At 37.1% G+C, this 25,532-nt stretch overlaps 2 protein-coding genes across 3 annotated transcripts in view; both read right to left on the bottom strand.

Annotated features, from left to right (window-relative positions):
• LOC108118152 (neurogenic locus Notch protein) overlaps positions 1-6,457 on the bottom strand; it is a 39,234-nt gene extending 32,777 nt beyond the window's left edge. Inside the window, exon 1 of the mRNA XM_017230709.2 lies at positions 5,519-6,457. Coding sequence (XP_017086198.1) covers positions 5,519-5,663 — 145 coding nt within the window. The 5' untranslated portion in view covers positions 5,664-6,457. The remainder of the gene's footprint in view (positions 1-5,518) is intronic.
• A 239-nt stretch (positions 6,458-6,696) lies between these two features.
• LOC108118153 (irregular chiasm C-roughest protein) overlaps positions 6,697-25,532 on the bottom strand; it is a 40,838-nt gene continuing 22,002 nt past the window's right edge. For both annotated transcript variants that reach the window (XM_017230711.2, XM_017230710.2), the window contains 5 exons: positions 11,010-12,054; positions 10,846-10,948; positions 10,648-10,775; positions 9,478-10,585; positions 6,697-9,360 (listed from right to left, as the gene is read on the bottom strand). In XM_017230711.2, the coding sequence (XP_017086200.1) occupies positions 8,864-9,360; positions 9,478-10,585; positions 10,648-10,775; positions 10,846-10,948; positions 11,010-12,029 (2,856 nt within the window). In that variant the 5' untranslated portion in view covers positions 12,030-12,054 and the 3' untranslated portion in view covers positions 6,697-8,863. The remainder of the gene's footprint in view (positions 9,361-9,477; positions 10,586-10,647; positions 10,776-10,845; positions 10,949-11,009; positions 12,055-25,532) is intronic.

Raw genomic sequence — 25,532 nt, 5'->3', positions numbered from 1 at the left:
CATTCCCGTATCTCTTCGACCACCGATGATTATTATCGTTATTATTATTATGCAAGGCAAAGTATCTATGCAACTCTTAAAGTCAACCACCACTACTCACTTCAGCTTGGACCGATCTCTATTTCTTCGTCTACAGATGATTCTCAGACACGCATATGAAGCGGGGGATGAAGAAGGAGATGGATGGTGAAAAAGGAGAAGCGAAAAGAAAAGGCAAAGGGGAAGAAGACAAGAAGACAAAGTCGGAGCAATTTCAGTTTCAACTTAAGAAGACGACGAGCACACGATCGGCGACTGTCGTCGATCCGCTCAAGTGTATATAATGATGATTGTCATTTTTCATTGCCTCCTCTAAAACAGGATAGAAGACGGGAAAGAGATGGCTATAGATTGAACGAAAGAGATGGCTAGAGAGAGAGAGAGGGCACAGTCAACTTGGCCAAGAACAAGAAGTTTCTATGCCAACTGATTGAGTTTTGCCCAGGAAATCGTAAATTTCTTTAATGGCCACGGCAAGAGCTAAGAAAATGAAGAAATTTTATTCAGCGCAGCATATATAAGAGCAATTTTCTAATTATTTTGTATTTTTCGGTTACATATGCCTTTTGGAAAATAGATTAAAATAAAATCTATATTAAAAAAAAGGAAACTATTATGAAGAAGTTTTAACTTCTAGACATAAACAGCAATAAGGATCTTTTCATGATTGCATTATTAAGAACTTAATCGAAGACCAAGAATTAGAGTATCGAAACATCCCACGGCAACATAGCGTGCATTTGCCAAAAGGGGATTTCCAAGGTGGTGGGCGTGGCAGAGGCCCAGCCTAAAAGCCCAAAAAGCCTGGACACAAGAAGTTGAGAAGACAAGAAGAAGAGACCGGGCCAAGAAAGCGCGAAGGAGAAGAAACGAAACCAAACCAAACAAGACACTTTGGGTAATATCTATAAAAATTGTTGTTCGTGGGGCAAAGGGGCGGGGCTGGGTCGGTCGAAAGGAGGGGTTCTTCTGAGGTTGTCAGCCTTTTTTTCTGTCGTTTTTTTTGTATCTCTCAGATACTTATACTTGGCGATCGCGTTTTCGTTCAAGAACAAGCCACACAAAGGAGAGAGAGAGAAGAGACCAAAGAAACCCAAGAAAAAGAAGGAAAAAACTAAAAACTTGTTCGGCCAGTGCGTTCGACTCTCTGTTTGTGTGTATCTTGTATCTCACTGGGCTCAAATTGTATCCGAGTGTGAGTACCTGTATCTCGAGGTAAATACCGACTCGAAGTGTACATGTGTTGGCCATAAAGAAAACTCATTAAACTGGCCATGGCAGAAAGAGTAAGTCAGGGCGCACTAATTCGCCTGGCCATCATTAAAAGTCAATAAAAGCCATGGCAGAGAGCCAAGTCAAGCTAAGCTAAGATTTAGAATCCATGGATTTTTCTAAGCGGATTTAATTGCTGTCGACACATGTGTGAGGACTGTTTTCATAATTAGTTTGGCCAGCAGAAATGAAGAGAGATAGACAGAGAGATAGATATTTGTATTTGTGGAAAACCTCAATTCATTCGCTAGCTAGCTAGCCATTTGAGGCATTTTCCCAAGACAAAACTTGGAAAGTAGTTGTCAACATAGAAAGAGCGAAAAAGAGATAGGAGATGGGCTGGGAAAATGATTTTCATGTTTATGCAATGACTCTACTATGGGAACAAATGGCAAATATCAGAAAAAGACAGCCAACACAAATGGCCAGCAAAAAAATCAACAACAAAAATCAAAATACATTGTGGATTTCCGGAGAGGAAAGATGTGGTCCCCGGTACTCTTCTACAGTTGCCAAACAAAATTCTACCTGAAAAGTCTTGCCAATTTCTGGTTTCAAGGTGTGTCCCGAAAAACAGGATCGGGATCGGGATCGTCTGGAACGGAACGGAACTGCTCTGCCGTATATCCAATGCCATATCAAGTGACCAGGCAACAAGATCCCTCTTCTCTTCTTTTTTTTTTATTACTTTATCATTTACAGGTTTTTTGTTCTTTTTTTTTTTGTTTTTGGCCAGGCGAAAGGCAAGGAGTAACAGCAGATTTAACACTTGAAAAATTAGCCGATTTCATATACCGTTTTTTAATTAAGTCTTCTTAAGTTACTGATGGGAAAGTTATATTTTAAAGTGATACTCTTTTCTTTTTCTTTTTCTTTTTTCTTTTTTTTTTTGGGCCATCGTCGGCGGCGTCGATTAATTAATAAATGCGACAGTAAATGGTCGATAAGTGGAGGTCTCAAATTAATTGAGACGCCGAAATAAGAAATACTTTCACAATAATCTGGGTTTTTAAGTGCCGCGTCCTTGGAAAAATGATTTTGGAGTCGTGAGAATTGGCACGAATTTTTATAAATGCATTTCAGTCACATTTTTTTGAACTGATTTATTGATTCATCTGAATTAATGCATGGTGCATGAATGCAAAAATGTATTAAAAATTTAAGGTATTCTTGTATTATCAACTTATGTTTAACAATTTTTAAACTTTAATTGATTTTTATAATCTTCAGAAGATGGTTTTTCATTTATGGCTTCCTAGTAATTTACTATTTCCAAGCTATAAATCTAGAAAGGCCTACCCTCATCTTCTAGTTGATCCTTCAATTTAAGTGCTCTCCTCTTCCCCTTTTAATTTTATTTCCATTACATTCAGTTGCAACTTTATGTGGATGATCCATTCCGATCATAAAATGCACATTTTACGACCCATAACCATGGGTATGTTAGTCATATGCCGCTACGCTGTATTTACTGACTTTATGTTCATGGTTTCTATATAGTATTCACTATATGTAGTAACTATTTACTGATGGTCTAGGCCAAGGGCTAGGCTAGCTAATTAAGGATCTGCCGTGTGCGTGACTTACAAAAGTCAAAAATAAATGTGTTTTTTTTTTTAGGTTTTTAGGGTGCACACACAGGATATACAGGAAATAGCTGAAAGAGCAGGCAGAAAACAAGATACAAAAGATCTCAGCCGATACTCTACACTCTCTCTCTCTCTCTCGTTTAGTTACCTTCCCTCCCAATCGTTTGCTATAGTTGTATATGTATGTATGTATAGGTATATCGTAATTTGATCTTTGAGCACACAGAAAAAAGGACGCGCATGTGCAATATGCCAGGACTCAGGGGTTGCTCCTGCTCCTGTTCCTGCTGTTTCAATTTTTGGCTCCATGAGCACAGCTGTCGTTTATTCTTCCTATATGCTATATATATATATATATACTATATACAGTCCTGTTTGCCCCGAGATATGATGAAATCGAATGCGGTGGTTGTTGTTCTTAGCTGGTCTGCGTCCCTGTGAAACCGTTACATGCCACATTAAACCTGCAAAAAAATGAATACCCTAAATTGGTGGCTAAATGCAGGCGTTCGATCGACGAAAAGTTGAATAAACTTGGATTGCAGCAAATGGGCCGTGAATTTGTGAAAACTTAAGTGTTTTTTATGATCAGTTTTTAGTGAATAAAAATGAGTAGAAATTAAGTTTGGTAAGGGTTTCTTTGATATTATATGAGATTAATCATTTAATTATTTTAAAGTTTATGTAAAATATCTAAACAAAGTAGTAAAGCTTAATATAAAATGTATCAAACAATTACCACCTCCGTGCAAAACTTTCCAAATGATAATTTGTTTTATAGGGTTTTCTTTTCTTATGCCATTTATTTACGCATTACTACAACTTCCTTTGGCTAATATCTCGAAGCTAAAAAATGCAAATGTTTTGTCGCTGGCAAAGATCACACGATCTCTCTCGCTCATGGTTAGTTATCCCAGAAAAAAAAAAACGTAGGAAAAATAAAGAGTTTAGGAGGCGGAAATCCGAGCTCAGGAAACACTCAGGTAAAAGTTATAAAAATAATAGTTCAATGATCTTCAGTAGCAGCTGTAAAAAAAATATAGGAAGATGACAGCAACAGTGAGTGTGTCACAATGAGGTTCCCTAATGGTTTTAAGGATCAAAATTCTGGTAAAGATTATTTAATGACGAAAAACTGGTCAATGGGCCTAAAGACTTATGAATAGGGTTTATTTCTACTCTTTACTCTTTATAAGAACTATATTTTTTTAGTGTTATTGAATAATATGTAATACTATTATCCCATTTCTATATCTGATATATCATACACTACACTTTTGTTCTGGTTTTTGGGTTATTTTCTATTAGTTTAGAAATTGTGATATAATCGTTTTGGGGGACATTTACCAACTTCTCATTGCTGAACCCAGAATTCCGCTTAAAAGATTTCGAGTTCCGTGGAAAGTTGACATTTTAACGAAAGGCAATCGACCCTAAGTGTACACCTACAACAACGATCCGATCCGATCTGGTATTTGCTCAATGATTAGACAACGGCCGTTCCATATGCAAATACCAAATACCAGTTGTCAAATAAACCCTATATATGATGTATATATGGTACATATATCATATGGAGGAGTTTATTTTCTTTCAAAAGTTCGAAAGGAAGTTGTTGTCCACCGCGAAAAACAAATAGTGCAGCGGAAAAAAAACACAAAGGAAAAAGAGTACTGGCAAAGAAAAATGCCGACGGTAAAAACAAAGTTTCCTCTTTTTCTACTTCATTTTGTTGAGTATTTTTTTTTTGTCGTTTTCAAAAAGGTGGGTTTTCAAATCTGAGAGAGCATGCGCAGTCAGCGCAGAGAGTGAAAAAGAGGAAGAACAAGTAAATGAGAGAGAGAGAGAGAGAGGGAGAGCTCGAGAGATAGGGAGAGAAAAAAAAACGACCACCTGTCCGAAACTGACAACAAAGCAAAGCGAAGGAAGACAGCGAAAAGGAAGCTCGGTGAACACAAGCCATAAAAAGGAAGGCAAAGAAGTAGGAACACAGCACAAAAGGGAAGCGGACGGTGGAAGGGGGGAGACACAAAAAGGGAGTGGGAACATACAGAGTTGTATTGAGATTCGAAATTCCCTGATAGATCCTTTAATATCATATAAGCTCAAAATTTTTTTTAATTTTCATTTAAAACAAAAAATTATATATATATGTTAAAAAAAATATAATTTATTTTATTAAATTTAAATCTAATCAAGGAATAAGTCATGTTTTAGAAAGCCAATAGAAGATAATACAATATCTAAACTCGTAGAGAAGTTCGAAAACCAAATCCATCTTTAAGCCGGAGTTAGCATCAGTATAGCTCTATGTCTTGTTGATATTATAGGAACTTTTCATTATTTATTGCCATGTAGTATTGGGTTTCAGAAAGCTAAAGAAATGATCAAAGATCTATAAACATATAAAATAGTATGCGAAAATGATCTATAGGATATTATTATTATAGTTTTTAAAATCTTTAAAGGTTTTGATGGTATTAAAAGGGGTTTTCTTTGCTTTTAAGATCATGGGTATGCAAGCCCCGGAATTTTAAATGTTTTTCTGCACCCACCCTATTTTCTTTATACATCTACTCTATCCCCTTCATTCTAATCGGCGTTTTTGCTTTACTCACCAGCTCCGCGGACGGTGTTTGGCAAATTCGCAAACGCCAGCGTCAGCAGCAGTAGGGGCAGCGACGCAACGGCGTGCATTTTGTTAATACAACAAATCCAAGTTTTTGGTGCGCGACTGCGACGTCGGCTGCGCTGCGATTGCATTGTAATCCAGTTTTCCAGTTAACCACTTTTCCAGTTTTCCACCTCAGTTTTCGGTTTCTTTTTTTTTTTTTGTGTCTCCTCTTTGGTCTCTCTTTGATGTGATTTTTTTAATTGTGAGGATATTTTATATGAACGTATTTTATTTTAGTGTTTATGTTTCGTTAATCTTTAGCGGGTTTTTTTTTTATAGTTTTAAACTTTCGATTTTAAAACTTTATTTGATAAACTAAGAGGAGGCACTCTCCCGACGACGGCGACATTTTCCGCTTTCAAACATTAAAAAAAATGCCAAAAAAATTGAAACTTTATTTAATGGTATTCTCTTTTTTTTTTGTTATGAGGATCGAGCAAAAATTCAAATTCAAACCGACGCCGCACGCTTGCGTACTGCTCGCTTCCTCGCTCTCCCGATCTCTCTTTCTTTCACTCACACACGCGCGTCTCGAGGTAGATACACTTTTCGAAAAATCCTTGTTTTTTTTTTTTATCCTTTCGGCAAGAACTCCTTTTTTAGCGGCATTTTGCGTGGGCGTTTTTAAGGCGCCATTTATTTGTATTTTGTTGTTTTTTATTTGTATTATTTTGTTGTATATCCTTATGTTGCACTCACTTCCAAAAAAAAAAGAACTGTGTCGTTTGTTTTCTAGGTAGGTTCCTTTAGCGTTGCCTTTTTCGTACGTTCGTCCGCTTTCAACCGTTTCGTCCACTGCAAAAAACCGATCTGTTCGAAATTGGCGTTGTGTGACCGTGTGCTAGTGGTTGGAAGATACCGTTTGCTGTTCGCCATCTTGTTGGCGGCCTTTTCAAAGATAAACAGCGATCCTGGTTGGTGTACAAACTAAATAAGTCGAGTTTCACACCCGGGCTTCCCCTTTTTCACTGTTAAGAATCAATGTTCGTGTGGAAGGTATTCGAGTTTCCAACCAATGTTGCTTTATTAACAAAAATATTAAAATAAAACAATTATTTTTAATTTATAAAATTGAATTTCAATGATCTTGCTGGATCGATTTTGGGAATTAAAACAACCATTTTATTTTAGCATTTTTAAGTATTTTATTTGACTTCTTTCTTGTATTTTTATTTCAACTAGTTTGAGTTCATCTCGACTTAAATTGCATTTTCATTCGCTTTTCCTTTTGCACGTACGCAATACGTTCTTAGTTTTCATTTTTCTGAACCATTTTATACTCGTTTCTTGCAATTATCATAATTTACTTGGCTTAATAGGATTTTCATTTGAATTTTCTTTTGTTTTTCGTTTTGTATCATTTCGTTTTTTTTTTTTTTTCGTTTTTGTTTTTCTTATTTTTCTTGTTTGTAACGTCTATGTAATTGAACTCTTAATTGAATCGTTTGACAATTATCCAAAAAATGTAACACCATCTTAATATCCGATTTCCGGCTATTCCGATTTACGGAATCCACTTTATCCCATTTAAAAAGCTCTGCGCAAATAGCCCAAGGAAAGAAATCGAAATAGAAATAGATTCGATTGTATAAATCAATTTAAAAGAAGAACATTTAAAGCATTTTTCTGTATTACTCTAGATAAATATGTATATTTGTGTATATGTTAAAAAAAAAAAAAAAAAAAAAAGACGATAATATAATTACAGTATTGGCTTAATGAATTAAGAACCCAACAAGGAATCATAAGGCAGCATTTCGTGTTAAAAAGTTTACGCTTCACACTTACTGGCGTTTTTTTTTTTTTTTTTGGTAGATCGCTTAAATGTTTTACAAATTGTTTCTAAGCTTTTTTTTTTTTTTAAATTTTTCTCTTTTTTACTTTTAAAATTGTTTACATGTACGTTTCTTTTACGTTTATAAATAGACTTAAACCACTAGGCAGACCAAAAAAAAAACAAACATTCTCTCTAATCTTAGCTAACCATTTAATTTAAGCGTTGACATACACATTTATACTCTATATATAGATATATATATATATATACATATATATGTATTTGTTTACATAATTGATTTAAAGTTAAATTTCATTTACTCGCTTAACAGCTAGACAAAAAAATATTCAAGTTTTCACATGAATTCTGGATGCCGAAGTCGTCCTGCAAGCCCGATCAAGTTTGAAATTGCAAACATTATTTTATTTTACTATTTACTTTGAACACCAATATTTGGACTTATTTGCCTATTACTTTTCAAGGTGTGATTTTAGGTTTTTTTTTTTTTTTAAACTTCATTAATACTGTAGATTCCCTAAGAAAATCAAGCATTAAAAAGTAATGTATGTATGTTGTTGCAGCAAAATAACAATAGGATCTATTCGAAATTATAAGGATAAATCATAAAGGATATTTTTGGCTTTTCTTGACCGGGTCACAGATTTATTCAGCACTTACTGTAAAATTTTCACTCACTGCATTCAGTTTGTTTCGTTTTTTTTTTTTTTATATAAATATTTAAGTCTAAAAATTTGATAAATTTTGGCTTAGAAAATCGTTTTTTGCTTGCTGCTTTTGCATTTTACTTTCCTTTTCGTTTTGTTTTGTTTTTTTTTTTTACTTGAAACTAACTACAGGCATTTTATAATTGTGTTTTTTTTTTTTTTTAATTGAATTGATTTTTCGTTTTTCTTTTGTTTTAAAATTGTATGCAACTCGCTGTTTAAAATGAACTTTTAAAGTTTTGTAGTTGGTTTCTGGTTTTTCTTTCATTTCATTTTGATACGTTTCGTTTTTAATTGATATAAGTTTATTTTTTTTTACTTGATAAGTAGCTTAAGATTTGCACTAGTTGATATAATTTGCCATTACAAAACTCATCGAGCTTTTCCATAAAATAATTAACGCTATAAATCACAATACGGTTTTTGTTTTCCATTTCTTTTTTTTTTTTTTTTACATACATTTTTATGGTTAATTGTTACTCAAAGGGTGTTAAACTATTTTCTTCAAGGTCTGTGTACGCTAAAAATTTACAAACACAAAAAATGTCTCTCTTAGTCCTTATGTTTCAGCCATGATATTTATAGATATATTTTGCAAGGCCTTTTCGAAAATAGTTTACACCATTTGAGAATTACGCTAATATTTTTTTGACAAAAAAAAAAAAAAAAAACAGTTACACACTAGAAGTTCTGTTTAAATACATTTATGTGTTAGGCTAAATGGCTCCATCCAATGTTTTAGGTTTTTTGTTTTTTATTTGCCGATTTTATGGGTAAATACTCTTATTTAAACGTGGGTGGCCAGAGGTCCTTTTTGCGTGTGTCCTTTGCCATTGTTGGACAGTATAAACTGTCCGGACGGACTCTGGGCACACTGGGCACCGTTGTTGCTACCACCGCCCGTTAGGGGCGTAGCCGCCAGGGTATTACTGCTGGCGGTTAAATTCGAACTGCTACCGCTTACACTGCCACCCGCTGCCACGCCTCCACCACCACTGGGCGTTGATCCACCGCCTCCGCCACCATTTCCATTCAAATTCCCAACGGGACTTGTCGTAATAACCGCCCCGCCCACAAAATGCTTAAGACCACCATTGGTGGCATGGTGGGCATGGACATGTCCATGGCGGGCGGCATGGTAGGGAGGCGGGGCGGGCGTAGCCGCCGGATTGGCGGTACTGGGCGGCGGGAGGGGTGGCAACAGTGAGGAGTTTGTCCTTAAGTAGGGATTACCGTAGATGGCGCTAAATCGGCTATCGATGCCGTTTTGAAGTAGCGGTTGTCCTGCAAAGATACGTCGATAAATTCTATTAGTAAGATTTTTGATTCGGTTTTTCGGTTGGACTTTTTAAAAAATGATTTGAAAACCCAAACGGAAATATAAGTTATAAACTAACTCACCGAGAAATCCATTTGCTTGCTGGGACTGCTGAAGTTCGTGTCGCTGATTTCGTGGTAGACTTGCGCCACCGCCATTACTACCACCTCCGCCACTATTTACCGTGGTGGCAGAGTGAGGCAGCGTGGCTGAGTTCATGCCACCGTTCTTGACCTTTCCACTGGCGAGACTAGCACCCACGACAACGGCTGCCCCTTCACCCGGTGGGCTATAGTCCAAAGCATATTCAAAGTAATGGGCATAACCATTAGCTTGCGGACTACTGCCCTTGTAGGAGGTCTCCTGCTGATTCTTAAGATTCTTGATGTGACACTGCCGATTGTAACGATCTCCACCGAAATCACCAGAAAATCGTTCATCAAACTTCACAGGACCTGCCAACGGTACACCCAAGGTTGCGCCCTTCATCTGGACATCGGGCATTGGGGATTGGGTTAGATTTATGGCCAGACCATCACCTCCAGCCTCTGAATATTCTACATCGTAGGCCTTCGATCGCAATTCACTTTTCAGTTCGTTGAGTTTATCGCCGCCACGTGATGCCTCTGGTATCACATCCGCTGGCATTGGCTTCTTGCGACTCCGTCGCTTTCTGTACACAATGATGATCATCACGATCATCAGAATAATAGCCACGCAGAACATGGAACCCATCACTACCAAAAGTACGGGTATATTACCGTGTTCTCGGAGTAATGTTATTACCAATGAGTCACCGCCATACGAATTCATAACCGTGCAATTGTATTTGCCAAAATGTGTGGCCTTACTGTCCCGAATGATCAGGGCTGCTCTCACGCCCTCCGGTAAATGATGTTCTTCGAAGATGTATATATCCGGATCGGCACTGCTCATATTTATGATCTTGCCCTCAAATGACCAAAGTATATGCTCAGCTTTTGGTATACTAAAGGCTAGGCAATCGATCTTAACACGACCACCAACGCCGCCAAATTGAACTTTATGGGAGGTGATGATTGGTGCTCTTTTCACATAAATCGTTGCCTCGGCTCCGATTTCGGGAAAACCATTCACCACCGCTTTGCAGAAGTAACGCCCGGCCTTGTCACTGGTCACCTTTAGTTTTAGTTCTGGTGTTCGGGCAACAATCTTGAAAATAGATGGGTAACACCCATTAGTAACCATATAGATTTATTGATTTTTCAACTCACCTTATCAGAGTTTTCGCTGATCCATTCGATTTCGGGCGTAGGATTGCCAGCCACCTCACAACGCATGCTCACAGTGGCACCCAGATCGGCCTCTACACTGACGGGTCGCTGCCGAAAAACTGGACCAACTAGTAGGGAAAATCAAAGAAAAATCTTTGTTATAGAAAATCGGGAATATTTAGAATACTTAATACTTACAACTTATGTCCAGTTTCTTGCTTTCCTCGCTTTTGCCCACTGCATTGACCACCTCGCACTTGACAATGGCATCGTGATACTGCCTTGTAACATTGTGTATAATCTAAGACAAGATTGAGAGACTTATAGAAGATATTAAAAATAAAATTTGTAAAAGAACTTACCATTTTCGTAGTAAAATCACCGGTCATTAGCTCATCGTTGATAAACCATCGATAGCTTAGTTCATGGGGATTGGCATCGGCCTGACAGCTAAGGATTACCTCGGCGCCTTCGGGAATTTTACCACCTGCCAGGGCACCGCCCACTACCGAAACGGTGACTTTGGGCGCGTACTTAACCTCAAGTAGAAGTTTCGCCGATCTGTATGTCCGATCGGCTGTATTTTGAGCCTGACACGTGAACGTTGTATTATGATGCTCTTTCTTAGGTGCCAATTTCAATATCGATCTAGCCGTAATCCGACGTGAATCGGCCAAAGGTTCCTTGACATATTCAATGCCCTTGGTAAGGACATTGCCCAGACCATCGATCCATGTGATTTCGGCGGCTGGCTTGCCACCCTGTGACACGCATTCCAATTCAATTTCGCGATCCTCGGTTGTTACCAGGTAATCACCCTGTGTGATTTTCGGTGCTTCCGGTGGAACTAAAACCGTCAGTTTGGCAAATCGTGATCGTATACCCTGTTCACCTTGTGGTCCTGGACCCACCTGACACTGATACTTGGCGTCATCGTCCAGCATTAGGGGATATATGTCTAGTGAGAAATCACCCTCCTCATCACTACCGACCATCGAATATCGTTCGAAGCCACTGAGATTCCGATGTTGGCCCAGTCCAAAGTCATCTTTGGTCCATTGAAGGGCACCGACCTTCTCCATAACCCTGCATGGTAACGTAACACGGGATCCAACGACTGCTGTTTGATCCTGTGGTTCCATGGCAAAATGCTGGCCACCATTATCGCCGCCTTTTGGTTTGTTTTCTTCATTTGAGGCAGATGATGACGATGAGGAACTCAACGATGTCGATGATGAAGATGATGAGTCACTGTGATGAGAATTCTGATTGGATTTGTTCTTCTTTGATTTGGCTTGGACGGCAATCGGTTGGAGAAGCATTGTCAGAATCAGTAGAAAGCTCAGTGGGAGCACCAGGAGACGACTGCGCATTCTCTTCATTTTAACCAGGCAATTGTTAACTCAGCTGAAAATTGATAAAGGGAAAAGGAATTTTATAATATATTCTTTATAAAAAGAAAGATATTAGATAATAATTTAATTTAATTTTTGTTATAAAATATCCAAAATAAATAACAGTTTCGCAAATGCCCTTTCAACTTCACTAATAGAAGGCGCCACTGTTGAGCGGCACCAACTTTGCTTTCTAACCGCCAGAGGACGCGTTAATGTCTGTGTGTAAAATTAAATGTAAAATGCATGTCAAAATGCATTTTAAAATGTCGAAAAGTTTTAGTTTTTAGAAAAACGATTTTTTAATTATAAAATAAATAAAATAACAATTAATAAGTTCGTTACACTTGCTAACACTTAAAACTATATAAAATATATATAAATTTTTCAACATATACTTTCTCTGTGCCCTGTGCCTTCTCTTCATAATCCCCTCTTATTTGTTTAATTATTCTTTTCGCGATTTATGTTTTTGCCTTAATTGAATTACAGCTTTCAGTTTTGCAATGAAGAAGAAATCGGGATGAAAACAGATGCCATAAAAAATAATTACAAGCCAGGCGCAGGTCAAAAGGAGATTCGGATTTTTGTTTTTAAATCCCCTTCGCCTCGCTCTTTTCACAATTTACCTCTCGCATGGCAAACGAATGCAATAAAATTCGTTTTGTGGGTCAAGTTTAAACCAAATGAAAGGGCACAATGTATATGTATGCATGAAACCAAAAAAAAAAAAAAAAAAAATGAAAACTCTAGTATTATGGGGTTGTCAGTTGTCTGGATTTGTGCCATCAACTGCAGCAGACTGCAACTGCAACTGCTGCTAAGCTGTAAATGTAACTGTATTTGTACACGGCAAAAAATACAATTAATTGTAAACATAAAATAATTATATAAAATAAGTTTACAAACAAAAACCCGTTTGATTTCAATTTTCAAGATTAAAATTTATTCTCATTAAGATTCGAAAAAAAGATCTTATAAAGAATAAATATTTAAAAGATTTAAGTACTAAAATTTATCTGCATGTTGCACGCATTTTTCTACCTTATGCAGTTTTGTTTTTGCCGACGATTTTGTAACGCGTTTTTTTCACACTTTTTGTCTCCACTTTTCTTTCCTTTTTTCTTTTTTTTTTGATTTTCCGTTGGGTTTGTGTACATTTCCTCGACTGAATGCGGCCCCCATAAACAAACAGGCCGCCAAACATATGTATGACATATGGGGATAGGACCTCCCCCCTATTCTTCCTTTTCATCCCCTTGTCATCCGGTGTTTGGCCTTGGCATTTGCGGCTTTTGTTTGTTTATCGCATTTTTCTTCAGTTTTTCTCTATTTTTTTGTGTGGAATTGGTTCTGACCTAAGAATATTTAAAGCAGTTGGAAAAGCCAGGCAAAAATATATCTATTGCTTAGATTTGATCATTAAATAGTTAAAGAGAGAGTCGAAATCGAAAAGTAAATCGGAGTTTATTAAACATATTTTGGAGAATGTAACTAAATTTAAAAAGTGACTGGGATTATTTTGAAATAATTCTTGGGCTTAGAAATGAAGTTGAGAACTAATGGCTGGTGAAACTCTTTAATGCCTTATCGACTGCACACGTGAGAAATTTCCGTGCTTGTTTTGGTTTCGCCTTATACGTGATTCTCACACAATGGAAAATCTCCTTGTTTTTACCCGTTTTCCCACCATTTCCTCTTCTGTTTTTTTTCGACATCTAGCCAAAAAGTAATGCTAACGATTTCATCAAATTGGCGCCACCTTCAAAAGGCCAAAAAACAAAAGAAAAAAAGTAAAAGGGAGAGAGGCGAAACGACAGAACGGAAAACAAAAAAGCGAGGAAAACTCGGACAACAGAAAAACTGTGCTCAAAAACGCGCTTAAAACGCTAACGAAACGCGCCGAAAGAAAGCATATATATCCCAGCAATCCGTATCCCTATCGCTTTTTAGCTGCTATATATGGCTATCCTTTTGCCATTTTCTGGGGTATTTTCTACTTTTTTGATACCCCTTTTTATAGTCAAAAGGTATTGCCATTTGAAAATATGTTGTAAGAAGAGACTTATCATTAGATTACTTTAATTTGAATAATATTCTGTGCGTTTAATAATAAAACTCCAGTTAGTTGCCTTCTATAATAATTTAGATTTTTTGTAATATCTGAATATGATTTTTAAATGACTAAACTTCTCAAACAAAAATTTCAATGTTTAAATAACAAAATTATAGAAATTAAAAAAAAAATAAGTTCATATTTATTTTTTTTTTTCCTAGGATATTCCCAGTTCCATTCTCAAACTGCAGGACTGTTTTCGTCCTGTTTTACGTTCGGTTCTGTTGCTCTGTTGCTTGTTTACCAGCGCCATGATTTACGGCATTTGCACTTTGACTGCGACTACTGTGCTCCACTGTCCGTATCCGTGTCCGTCCGTATTTTGTCCGTGCCCCCCAGAAAAGTCCATGCATATACACATACATACATACATACATATATATAGAGCCGGAAATGCCCGGCGTGCGTATATGCCAGGTGATAAAGAGGGGTACTGAGCGGCTGAAGGGACGTTTTCCACAAAAGGCAAAGGAAAACTGTGGAAAAACTTTGGATAGCTCCGGGTTCGCTTCGCTGGCAGCAATATGCTTGCCTAAATTATTAAAAATTATAATAAAATTTTTATGACCATAAAAGGCCAACGAATGAAAGCCGCTTGGATTGAGACGAGGAGGAGGAGGAGGAGGAGGAGGAGGAGAAGGAGAAGGATGAGTAGGAGGAGAAGATGGTGGTCTCTTGTAGGCCTCCAATATCCCCGTACCCCAAGTCCACCTTCCCCCCAGCTCTTTCTGGCAGGCAGGACCCCATGGGTCCTTCGACCGAAAGTTGTACAGGAAATGACTGGACATGATTTTTCGTGCACACATAACTTTTGTTTTTAGTTGCGGTAGATTCTCGTTGGATAGTAAAAACCACTTCCCCACATTTTCCCCTATTTTCTTTTGCGTGCTTGGGACCCGGAGGATTGGTGTTTTCTTCTTTTTTTTCTCTCTGCCATATTTACCCCCACCGACTTTGGCTTTATGTATGTACTTCCAGGCGAGACATTAAAATTACTTTCGGTCTGCCATCGCTGTGTCACTTGGTTTTTATTGTCCCTAAGATCATGAATTACTATAATCATGTCCAGAGTTATGTGAAGTAGAACAGGGAAAATATTAAGGTTTATTAACCTTTAGCTGCTATCACAATATCTTTTTTTTTTATTGCTTGAGTACAATTTAAAAAAGAGATTTGGACAATCAAAATATGTTGCATTTAGTGGATATAACTTAAAAAAAAACCTTTCAATTAACTGGAAAGAATATTAATGATTTTGAGATTTAATACTGTTTAGATTTGATTGGTTTTTGTTTCGAAGATTGTTAAGATAAATTAAGTATTAGGCTTGATTGATTTTTTTGTAGATTCAGTGTTGGTTAATCCTCTTTAATGCATTTACTTCGTCCTAATTGCCTGCAGACTGTACCTTTTTTCGAAATATTATCATAATCTAGGGCATTTTACATATTTCGAGACCCCACCTTTTCGTTTCCTTTGAACGAGTAACCCATTTCCTTTCAGTTGTTGTTGTTGTGTCTTTTTCTTACACCCTCTTCAACATTTTCCTCTTTTTCCAGAATTCACTGCGTTTTGTTTTGTTTATTGTAATTGCTGACTGTCAGCGTTATTATTGTTGTTGTTGTGGCTGTATAGTTGGGTTTAGTTTAGCTCCTACAGTTTTTGTTTTCCATGTGTTTGTTGCTATTGTTGAAAACGCACGTGCTGAAAGTGCCACCGCAAAAGGAAAAAGCAAAAGAGACGGGTAGACTGTCGGTGTGAAAGAGAAAAAACTATATAGAAAAAAAAAATTTTAATTTTTGTGGTGACAATTCTTAATAAATTTATAGAATTTCTAAAAAAAAAAAATAAATATTTCGATAATTCTAAAATATTTATTTTATTTCAAATATTACAAAAATATATTATGATTAAATTTTTTATGATTTATGGAATTTATTAAATCGAAATCTAGTAATAGAATTTTGAAACAGTTTTTTTTCCTGTATACAAAGGCAACTTAAAGCGGAAAAACACATGCCACGAAAACGCTAATGACACACACAAATACACAGGCACACATACCTAAACCCACACCAATGCATTGTCATAGAGATGGTGAAAAAAAAAAAAAATAATAAAAAACAGGATGAAGAGGAGGGGAAGGTGGTGGGAGTTTGTACCCAACATTATGTTAATTAGATCCCTCACGAAGGAATTTTCGTTGGAAATATCTTTCATTCCCAGCATTGGGTAAACAAAAGTTTTTCCTCCTCTTTGGAAAACTACGCCACACACACACACACACACACACACACCCGAGCAAATTAACACATACACGCGCACTTTCTGGATTGTCATGTGTTTATTATCCTCTTTATTTTTTTTTTTTTTTTTTGCTTTTGTTGGCGGAAGTTTACTTTTCACAAGGCGAGAATAACTTCAAGATAAAATGTATAAAAAATGTATAAAATTTAAAAATATTAGTTACTATTATTAGGAAGTTGGAGAATAAACATAATAATTTTGTTCAAGTTAAAAGAGAATTAAAAGAACTAAAAATATTCCCTGAAAATCATAAACTGGGAACAGTTTAGGGTATATCCTGTATAACTGTTCCCACTTTTTGGAGTAAAAAAAAAAGGGAAAAAAGAAAGAAGCAAAAATCGTAATCAAATTTATGTTGCTCAGCTGGTGCTACTTGGGCTTCTTCTTCTATCAGCTCATCAGTGGCAGCCATAAATTAGTCTGGATCGTTGTGGAGTAGGAGGCTGGGGGGGGGGCAGGCCAATAAATTCATCAATTTTTTTTGGGGGGGCACCTCCCTGCATCCAAAACAAAAAAATAAAGCAAAGGAAAAAACATGAAGAAGCTAAGCAAAACTTTTCACGCCGCCTTCGCACTTGCCAAAAGACCACTCTCCCTAAAGGCAAACGTCCAAAACCTCTCGAAAGACCCACCCCCACCCCATCCCATTTTTAGAGCACTCCAGCTGAAGCCTTTTAATTGAATATTAATAACAAAATCCTGCATATTAAACGGAGGCCGGCAACAAAGCAACTTTACCATCAGAAACACAAGCAGCCGCAGAAAGGACGAAAACCTTCCGTTAATATATGCACACATCTGTGTAGCAACACTGAGAGAATAATGGGAATATTAACTAATACCAAATCTTTAGAACTATCAATCAGATATCAGATATTAGAATTTAAAAAACAATATCAGTATTTTTAAAAGGGAACCTTGTTTTACGTATTTTTTTGTAATTTAAAACTAGAAAAGCTCAAGAATGATCCCAAATTTCAAGTTCATTTATCGCAGTGTCAGCGTTGTGTGTTGTGCCCTTTGTTTTGTGTCACGTCTCCACCATCCATGACCAAAAGTCCTGCGCTCCTGACGATGTCAAATGTTAATGCAATCAAATTGGAACCTCATTCAGCTCGACGTGGAGTGAGAATGAGACTGTGACTGTGACTGTGACTGAGCGGTACACAAAATTCAATTATGCATGTAGTGTGGCAAATTTCAGGGGGGTTAGGATGGTAGAAAAAGGAAATATAAGGATCTGGGATCTGGGATCTGATTAAGACCAATCCAAAACGTGTCCATAGTTTTTTTTCTTTCAACTTTGCAGCTTAATTTTGAGAATAATAAATGGAGAGAGAATACCTTAAAGCGATCTTTGAAATTACCTAATTTATATAAATATATATATATATATTTCTTTTTTGATCTTTAAGAGCATTTCTTACAGCATACTGAGGTCCCTTTTAAGGAATTGTGATTTATTTTAAGATATAGTTTAGTTTTTTTTTTTAATTTAAGCTATCAGAATACTTTTTTACTTAATTATTAATCAAAATCGTACATTTTTGAAATTGAATTTAACTTTTAATATTTTTCTCTCACTTATTAATTGAATGGACTTGTATTCAAATTGTTCAAATCATTCATTTACGTCTTTGAATCTTTGCGTGTCGCAATTTCTTTTTTTTTTGTTATTTTCTTTTTTTTTCATACACTGTGGCTACTTTGTCCACAGTTTTTCCCGTTGTATTTGTTTTTGTTGTTTTGGATAGCTCATGCATATATGCTGGGTGCTATCAGACCCCCTTTTAACCCCCTGGTGACCCTTCTTAACCCTCCCCAACCGTTTTGGCCGAATGGGCCCGCAATTAAATCGATATTACGCGAGCCCGAGCCTGAGTCTGAAGCCTGCCTAATTGCGGATGACACGAAATTGTTTGCGCTATAACAATAAAGCAAAGCGCACTACCCACCGCCCGAACCACCCCTCCCTTGGCCATTCCACGCCCATTTGGCACCTCTAATATAGAATGAAACACGGGGCGCATACTTGATTTTATTATAGGGGTTTTTTTTTTTTTTAAATGAATTTTCGGTTATTTTCATAGGCTGTTAAAACTAAAATTGATACCAAAAACAGAACTTTCAGCTCTTTATTAAAAGCTAAAACCCCTTCTACGTCCCTGTAAAACGATTTGTGCGTCTCTTTCGCCCACGCGACTAAAGTTCAAATGTTGGCCTTTCTTGACCCGCCGACCACCAGGTGCTGCACAATATTTACACTAGATGGCGCTACAGAGTGATTGAGCGTTGTGAAATTCTAATTGGAAATTGATTCAAATGGAATCCAGCGAATTCCTGCGAATGAACGAGGAGTTAACTGTGTAATTAACTCCAGGGCAAATATTTCATTACTGGCCAACATCAGCAGCTTGTTGGCTTAAATGGTTACGTGAAGTGCGTTAATTAATTATGAACATTTTGTATCAAATTCTCTTGGCTAACTCTGTGTACTTAATAACACTTTTAATGATTAAATTAATGATCAAAGTGAAAGGATTTTAATTTGGGTTTGGAATATTACTTTGTTATCTATCTATATTGGAATGAAAATATCCTATATTAAACTGCCTTTAGTTGGTGAGGAGTATTTTTTTTTAGCAATTTACAAAAAAAAAATCAAGTATGTTCTTTTATCTGTATAAAAACTGAAAAGTTTAAAATTAAGCTAATTTGGGAAAGTGTTTTGGCTTGGGTAAACATATATTTGTTCGTAATATTCATTCAGTGTATTCCCTTAAATGGATATTCGGGAAAAGGGACGAGGTGGTCCTGAGCGATTTACCAAAAGGCTCACAAAATGAGTTTAAATTCCCCAAATGCGCTTAGGTACAAATTTTCTTCCCCCCAAAAAACAACACCAGCAAGAACAACACACACAAAAAAAAGAACGGAAAATGGAAAACAATTTAAAGCGTTTAAGCAAAGTACTGAAAAGTAAAGTAAAAAAAAAAAATAAGGAAAAACGAGTTAGAGCGGGGGACGGGCGGTAATTGCATGTGTGTGCGTGTCTATTCATGTGCAACAAGGCGCTTGCTATCGTGGGAATTTAGGGGCGGGAGGGGGGTTGAGGAGGGGTTAAGAGGAGCGACAGGCAAGCGGTAAGACAAGGCGGGGACATGTGTTTCTCATTTTTGTTGTATTTCTTTTTTGTTTTTTTTGTTTATTGTTGCAAAGAGGCGAATGCAGTGCTGCCTTCCGCCTTCTGCTGTATAATAAACAATTTTTTTTTAAACACACAGACACACAGATACAAACACAGACACACACAGACAAGGGCTGAAGTAGAACAACTTTTACATGGGAATGGCTGCAACTGCAGCGACTATCGAATGAATCATTTACGCAGTAATGAATATGGGCACACTGGCAAAATTTCAAATATATATAATATAATTTAGTAATATTATTAAAATATATATTTAATTTTGATGTGTTTACATAAATCAACTACAAGAATCAATCAAAACAATCAATCGAAAACAAGAATCAAGAATTTACAGTAACATGATTAGCTGCTTCATAAAACAAGAGGAAACGCTATAGTCGAGTGCCGCTACTATAAGATACCCGCTACTGTTTTACACAATTTTAAAAAATTCATTTTGCTAGTGAAAATTCCCAAAGCGCCACCTATTGTCAGAGAAAGCATGTTGAGTATGCTTATAGTGACGTCACTGCCCGTGTGACGCCTTATAACTTAAATTTCTTCATAAATAGCGAAATAATGTTCTGATTTGAAAATTATTTGGTAAATCGATAGATATTGACAGAAATAAGTTAGACAAGGTCAAACGAAGGCATCACAGGTTTCCACGGTTTGTGGGCGTTAAAGTGGGCGTGGCAGGATGCTGTAATAAACTTGCGCTGCGTACGGACCTCAAGAGTCTTCATGCTTAATTTCAACTTTGTATCTCGTATTCTCTCTTCCTGAGATCTCAGCGTTCATACGGACAGACGGACAGACAGACGGACATGGATCAATCGTCTTCTTCAAGAGTTACTACGTAGATGTATTTTTTTTTTTTAAATCGTCTCAACCTATTTTTCACAGTGCCTACATGTGGAATTGGCAGAGCCAAGCAAAATGAAAACATTTTTAAGAAATTGCAAAGGTTCTGTTGAGTGCACATTATTATGAGGAAGCAACAGAGATTTTAAGTTAATGAAAACGAATGTTCATTCAGTTAAAGCTTGTCGAAAGAAGTTTTAACGTAATATTTTAATATATTTATGTCATTCAATTTTCAATTTGCTTTCTTTTTTAAATTTGTATTTTTTTTTTCAAGATAAATAAGATTGTTTTTTGAATTTTTAAAGCAACACATTAAGCCGAAAGGATCCCTTTTGTGACTTTTGATGTTTTTCCTATCTCTTCTACAGTCTATTTGCTCATATTATTATTATGAATATTAAGTTGTTCTTTGCTCCTGCGGTTGTTGTTCCTTCGGCTTCATCCCTTTTGTGTGTGTGTGTGGTGGCAGCACAAAATGGCATTAAATTAAATAAAGACCCGTATTAGGCATGCCCATGAGAGGTGGCAAGAGGAGGGGTTGGCTAAAGGGGCAGAGGTAGGGGAGAGGTGGGGAGGTCGAGAGTTGAGCGAGGTTACGCCCCTCGGTTAAGGTGGAATAGTCTCTGCTATATGCCATGGATCAATAATGGGCACGAAGTTCCCCCAACCAGTAGCAGAAAATAAAAAAAAAGGGTTAGACCAAGGAGGTATTTTCTAATGCTTTTATGCACAGAGAAAAAAAAATGTATGAGTTGTATTCGATAAAGAATTCGATTGTCATTAATTGTAAATGATTTTTATTTAAATTTTAGATAAGCAATATTAATAGTGTGACCAAAATAGTGCAACTCAAAGTGTGACCTTGCAAGTTGCTGAAAACTAGTAGTGTGCTCTTGTAAAATCTATTAAAAATGAAGTAAAAATTACTTATTTATTGTACTTTATTATATTGTAATGGAATTTTTTGTTTCTATTTTTTAACCCAAATTGTTTGCCGTGTAGGCTAGGGGTTACTTAGGGGTCGGGGGCTGCTATTATTGCTGTTGCAGTACAGTTAAGTCAATTTTACAGCAGCAATAGCATCAAAAAAATGGCAACAATGTGCACTAAATTGTGCAAAACTTCGTTGCATTTTCTGTTTCTGTTTAGGTTTTAGCTTTTGTTTTGCTTAGTTTCGATTTCCACAAACCCGCCCCGCCCGTTGTTGTGTTATTGGCTCCATCGTCGTTTCGCTTCCTTCTTTCTAGCTTTTTCCCATGTTTGCCCTGTCATCAATTAGGACATGCATTTGGTTTTTCTATTTTTCTGCCCTTGTTTCTTTTTTTTTTTTGGTTTTTGGTTTTTTTGTACGATTTGTTTATTCTTGTTGCTTTTCTTTTTTTTTTTCGAAATGATTTGGTGCAGTTGAATAGCAGAAAACGTAGCATACATTTCAGCACCATGCGGTTGGAAAACAAAGGTAAAGAATAGATACAGTTTGGAAAATTAAAAGTAAGCAATATATTCATATTTTGATCCTAAAAATGCTAACATTTTGCTAACATTTATATTGAGCAATTTAGTCATCTTTTTCGCCACATCAAAATTGAATTTTAATTAAATTTTAAAAGCTATTGATCCCTTATTTGGACTTAAAAAAAACGCTGCTTGGATTGGATTTTTTGGTCCATTTTTCTGCATTGATAAATTCATTTTGGCATAATATTTCAATAATTTATTGATTAGTTATCTTGTTGGAAGCGCGCCTTCAATCAATTTGGAAATGCATTTTGTCCTTGCGCATGAGTGGACCACGAGCTGCGGGGCGAAGACTATTCGCATGGGGGGGAGGGAGTGGAGTGATGGTAATGTGGGGCAGTGGGTGTTCTGGGAGGGGTTGTTCAGATGCACCGACTACGATATTGGAAATGCAGTAAATAATAAAGTGCAATGGGTGCCTGCACTGTTGAAAAAACTGCATTAATTCAAAAAAAAATATATACAGTGTGACCTTTTTCTTTTCTGGACATGTAAAGTGTGACTGTGGCTAACCGCTAAAACTTTTTAAATTCAACGATTAAAATTAAAGACTTTTGGTCGGAGATTGGTTATGAATTGAGTTTTTGCTTAATTTTTCAGTGCGCACTCAACACGGATGAGCAGGGTGGTACGGGGGGTAGGGGGGTTGTGGCTATATGTGCGGGCTTATGCAAATGTCGCGCAACGATATCCACCAACTTTTTTTTTTTGCGAAGAAAACAAAAGGAACTGGGAACAGAAAGGAGACGTGTGGAACAAGAAATGAAAGAGAATTGTGCACTTGAAAAGCGGCCAAATCGATGTCAGCAGCAGAAATGCAAATCAAAAAGATAAAAGAAAAAAAAAAAAAACTGAAAAAAAGATGAACGGAAAATCTGGTGGATAAAGGCGAAAATAAAAGAAGGAAAATCTCGCTCCTTGGCAGTTTTTGAATGGCTCGCAGAGGAACTAAAATGGGAACGGCTCAGAAATGGATATGATGGTGGTGAGCGGTGAAGAAGTGCCGGACGCGCAAGGATCTTTGTCCTTCGAAGGACGCCAGCGTGGAAAATCTGGCAAACGAAAGTTATACAAGGTGCGCCAAAAAGGAGTTGTGGGTGGGATTTTCAAAGATTCTTGGCTAAGCTGCTGTGTTTGAAGGAAGGTGTGAAAAATTCAAAAGAGAAAAATTGGGAAATTAGCAGTACTATCTATTTTTCAAAAACTTTTTTTACTTCCTTATTAAAGTAAAATTTTTAAGGTATCAAAAAAAAAAATGATTTAAAGATAAATCTGTTTCCATTTTTTGTAAGGTATTTTATTAAAAAGAAATTCTAGAGTGGGTGGTGAAATGGTTGCGTTGCGTTGTTGCGAACGTTAATTGCGGCAATTAAGGACTCGTTCCCCTTGGATGTCCTTGCCCGTGTATTGTTCCCCTGTTAAACTACCAGCCACCACCTCTACCCTCTCCTCTGGCCATTCCATTCCATTCCGTTTGTTCTATAAATGTTTTAAACATTTTAATTAGTTTTAATAAACGGCCTCGGGAGGTCGTTGGATGGGGGGGTGGGGAAACTGTTTGAAGTGGCTCGACTTCGTCAACAGTTTCGTGTCAGGTGCAGGTCCACTCCTTTTCCCTCTCGTTCGCACGCAGGCCTGCCCCCACACATTTTTCCAACCATTTTCCCTCATTTTCCTCAGCACACAACACAACTTGACAATGAATTTTCGTGAAAAGGTCGTCGCCCACTTTTTTTTTTTTCTTTATTTTCTTCCGCTTTGTTTGCTTCTTTTGTGAGAGCTTTTCCAGCTGCCGCTTTGGTCCGCCGAATGGTCAGACCTCTCTATACACTCGCGGTTAAAACAATACTACTTATTCTAATGATCTTTAATATGAACTAGTAGGCATGCCCTAAGACTATCGATAGATAAATATCGTCTCGATAACAAAGTCATCGTTAGATGTTTCTCTTAAGAATGTTAAAAATAAAAATCTAAAGAAATTACTTATCCCAAAACTATATTTAAAATATTGATACTAATTTTTGCATATTTTTTAGGTATTTTTTAACTATTTAAATTAAAAATTGTCAAAACGTTTTCTATTTCGTGTACATCTAAACCGGAGCCACATCTGTGGGTCAAGTGTGTGTGTGTTTTTGTGCACAGACAACGAGGTGTATGCGTAATGTTTAGTTGGCGGTCGCTCTTAATCCCCTAACGCCCCCGTTAACCCAACGTCGGCTTCTCGGTTTTGGTTTTGGTTTTCGGTTCTGTTTTCTGGTCGCTGTGGTCGCTACGAAATTTCCGCCTCTGAACTTTAGTTCACTTTTTGGGTTGCGTGTTGCCAGTGCATTGTTTTCCTCCTGTACTATATATGTATATATATATTCCATAGCCTGTCACTACCGTCTTTGTCCAACACACGGGCTATGGGCCCCTCTTATTTTCTCTCTTTCTCTGTCACTACCTTATATTCACCATATCTGGCCTGTGTTTGTGATTGGGTCTTGTGGCCAAGCACTAAATAAGTTGACAAAACTGCGGTTCCCGGACATTTCGGCGGGTTAAAGGGTTTAGATTGGGTTGGTTTGGGGTTCGCAAAAGGTCGCAAAAACCTCAAAACGCTTGAATTTCGCAAATATATATACCAATTTGGAAAAGGTTGGCCGTGGGTTAATTTTGGGTTCAATCAAGGCCCGCTAGTGGGCGTTGCGGTTTAAATCAAAGTTGAGTGTTTTTAGGGTTCTCCAAAAACATCATTTCGGCACTAGCACTAAAGGTTATAGCTTTATTTAAATCAGATTCTGAAGTTGATAAAGCCAATGGAGTTATAGTACATAATTTCATATGTTAACTCTATAGATTTTCTTTGATTTTTTGTTGATTTGCACTAAGCTTTAACTTGTTGTCAGCTTTATAGATTGACTTTAATGCTAGAATTTAATGGCAGTAAAAAAGGAAACATCCCGGAAAACTTGCAGATAAGAATGTTTTGGCAAAAGCAGAAATGCTAAATAAATAAATAAATAAATAATGAAAAATAACGATAAAAAATAAACCAAACTCCGTGCTATATTTTTCCAGGCCGAAGGAAAAAAAGAAGGAAAACCATTTGCTGTCAACGCGGCGGTCGCGACAGGAAGACGATTTGCAGCCATTTGTCATGTTGAGGGCTATCGAGAGGGGTTTGGGGTTTGGGGGTTGGGTATTGGGGGGGCTGCAGGATTCAGGACTAAGGATTCAGAATGCAGGGGTGTGGAAGGTCGTGGAGAGGGGTGTGCGGGTCTCTGGCTGCCACGGAAGTGCTGCCAAAAAATAAAATATATATTGGAAAGGGGCCGACAAGGCCGAGGGAAATCGTTTGTTGTTGTTTGGTTTTATTTCTCGAATTGAGAGGGGGATTTTCAGGGGGGGTTGTAATGGTGCTGGTGTACTGGTACCCGAGTAGGATATACAACAGAGGCTGTGTCAGTTTTTTTTAGGAGAGGCTTCGGAACGGGGAGTGTTAAAA

Source organism: Drosophila eugracilis, unplaced genomic scaffold (genome assembly GCF_018153835.1).
Source record: "Drosophila eugracilis isolate 14026-0451.02 unplaced genomic scaffold, ASM1815383v1 contig_2161, whole genome shotgun sequence".
NCBI classification, from domain to species: domain Eukaryota; kingdom Metazoa; phylum Arthropoda; class Insecta; order Diptera; family Drosophilidae; genus Drosophila; species Drosophila eugracilis.
Note: the sequence above shows the minus strand (reverse complement) of the source record. Positions and strands in the feature narration are given on the sequence as shown.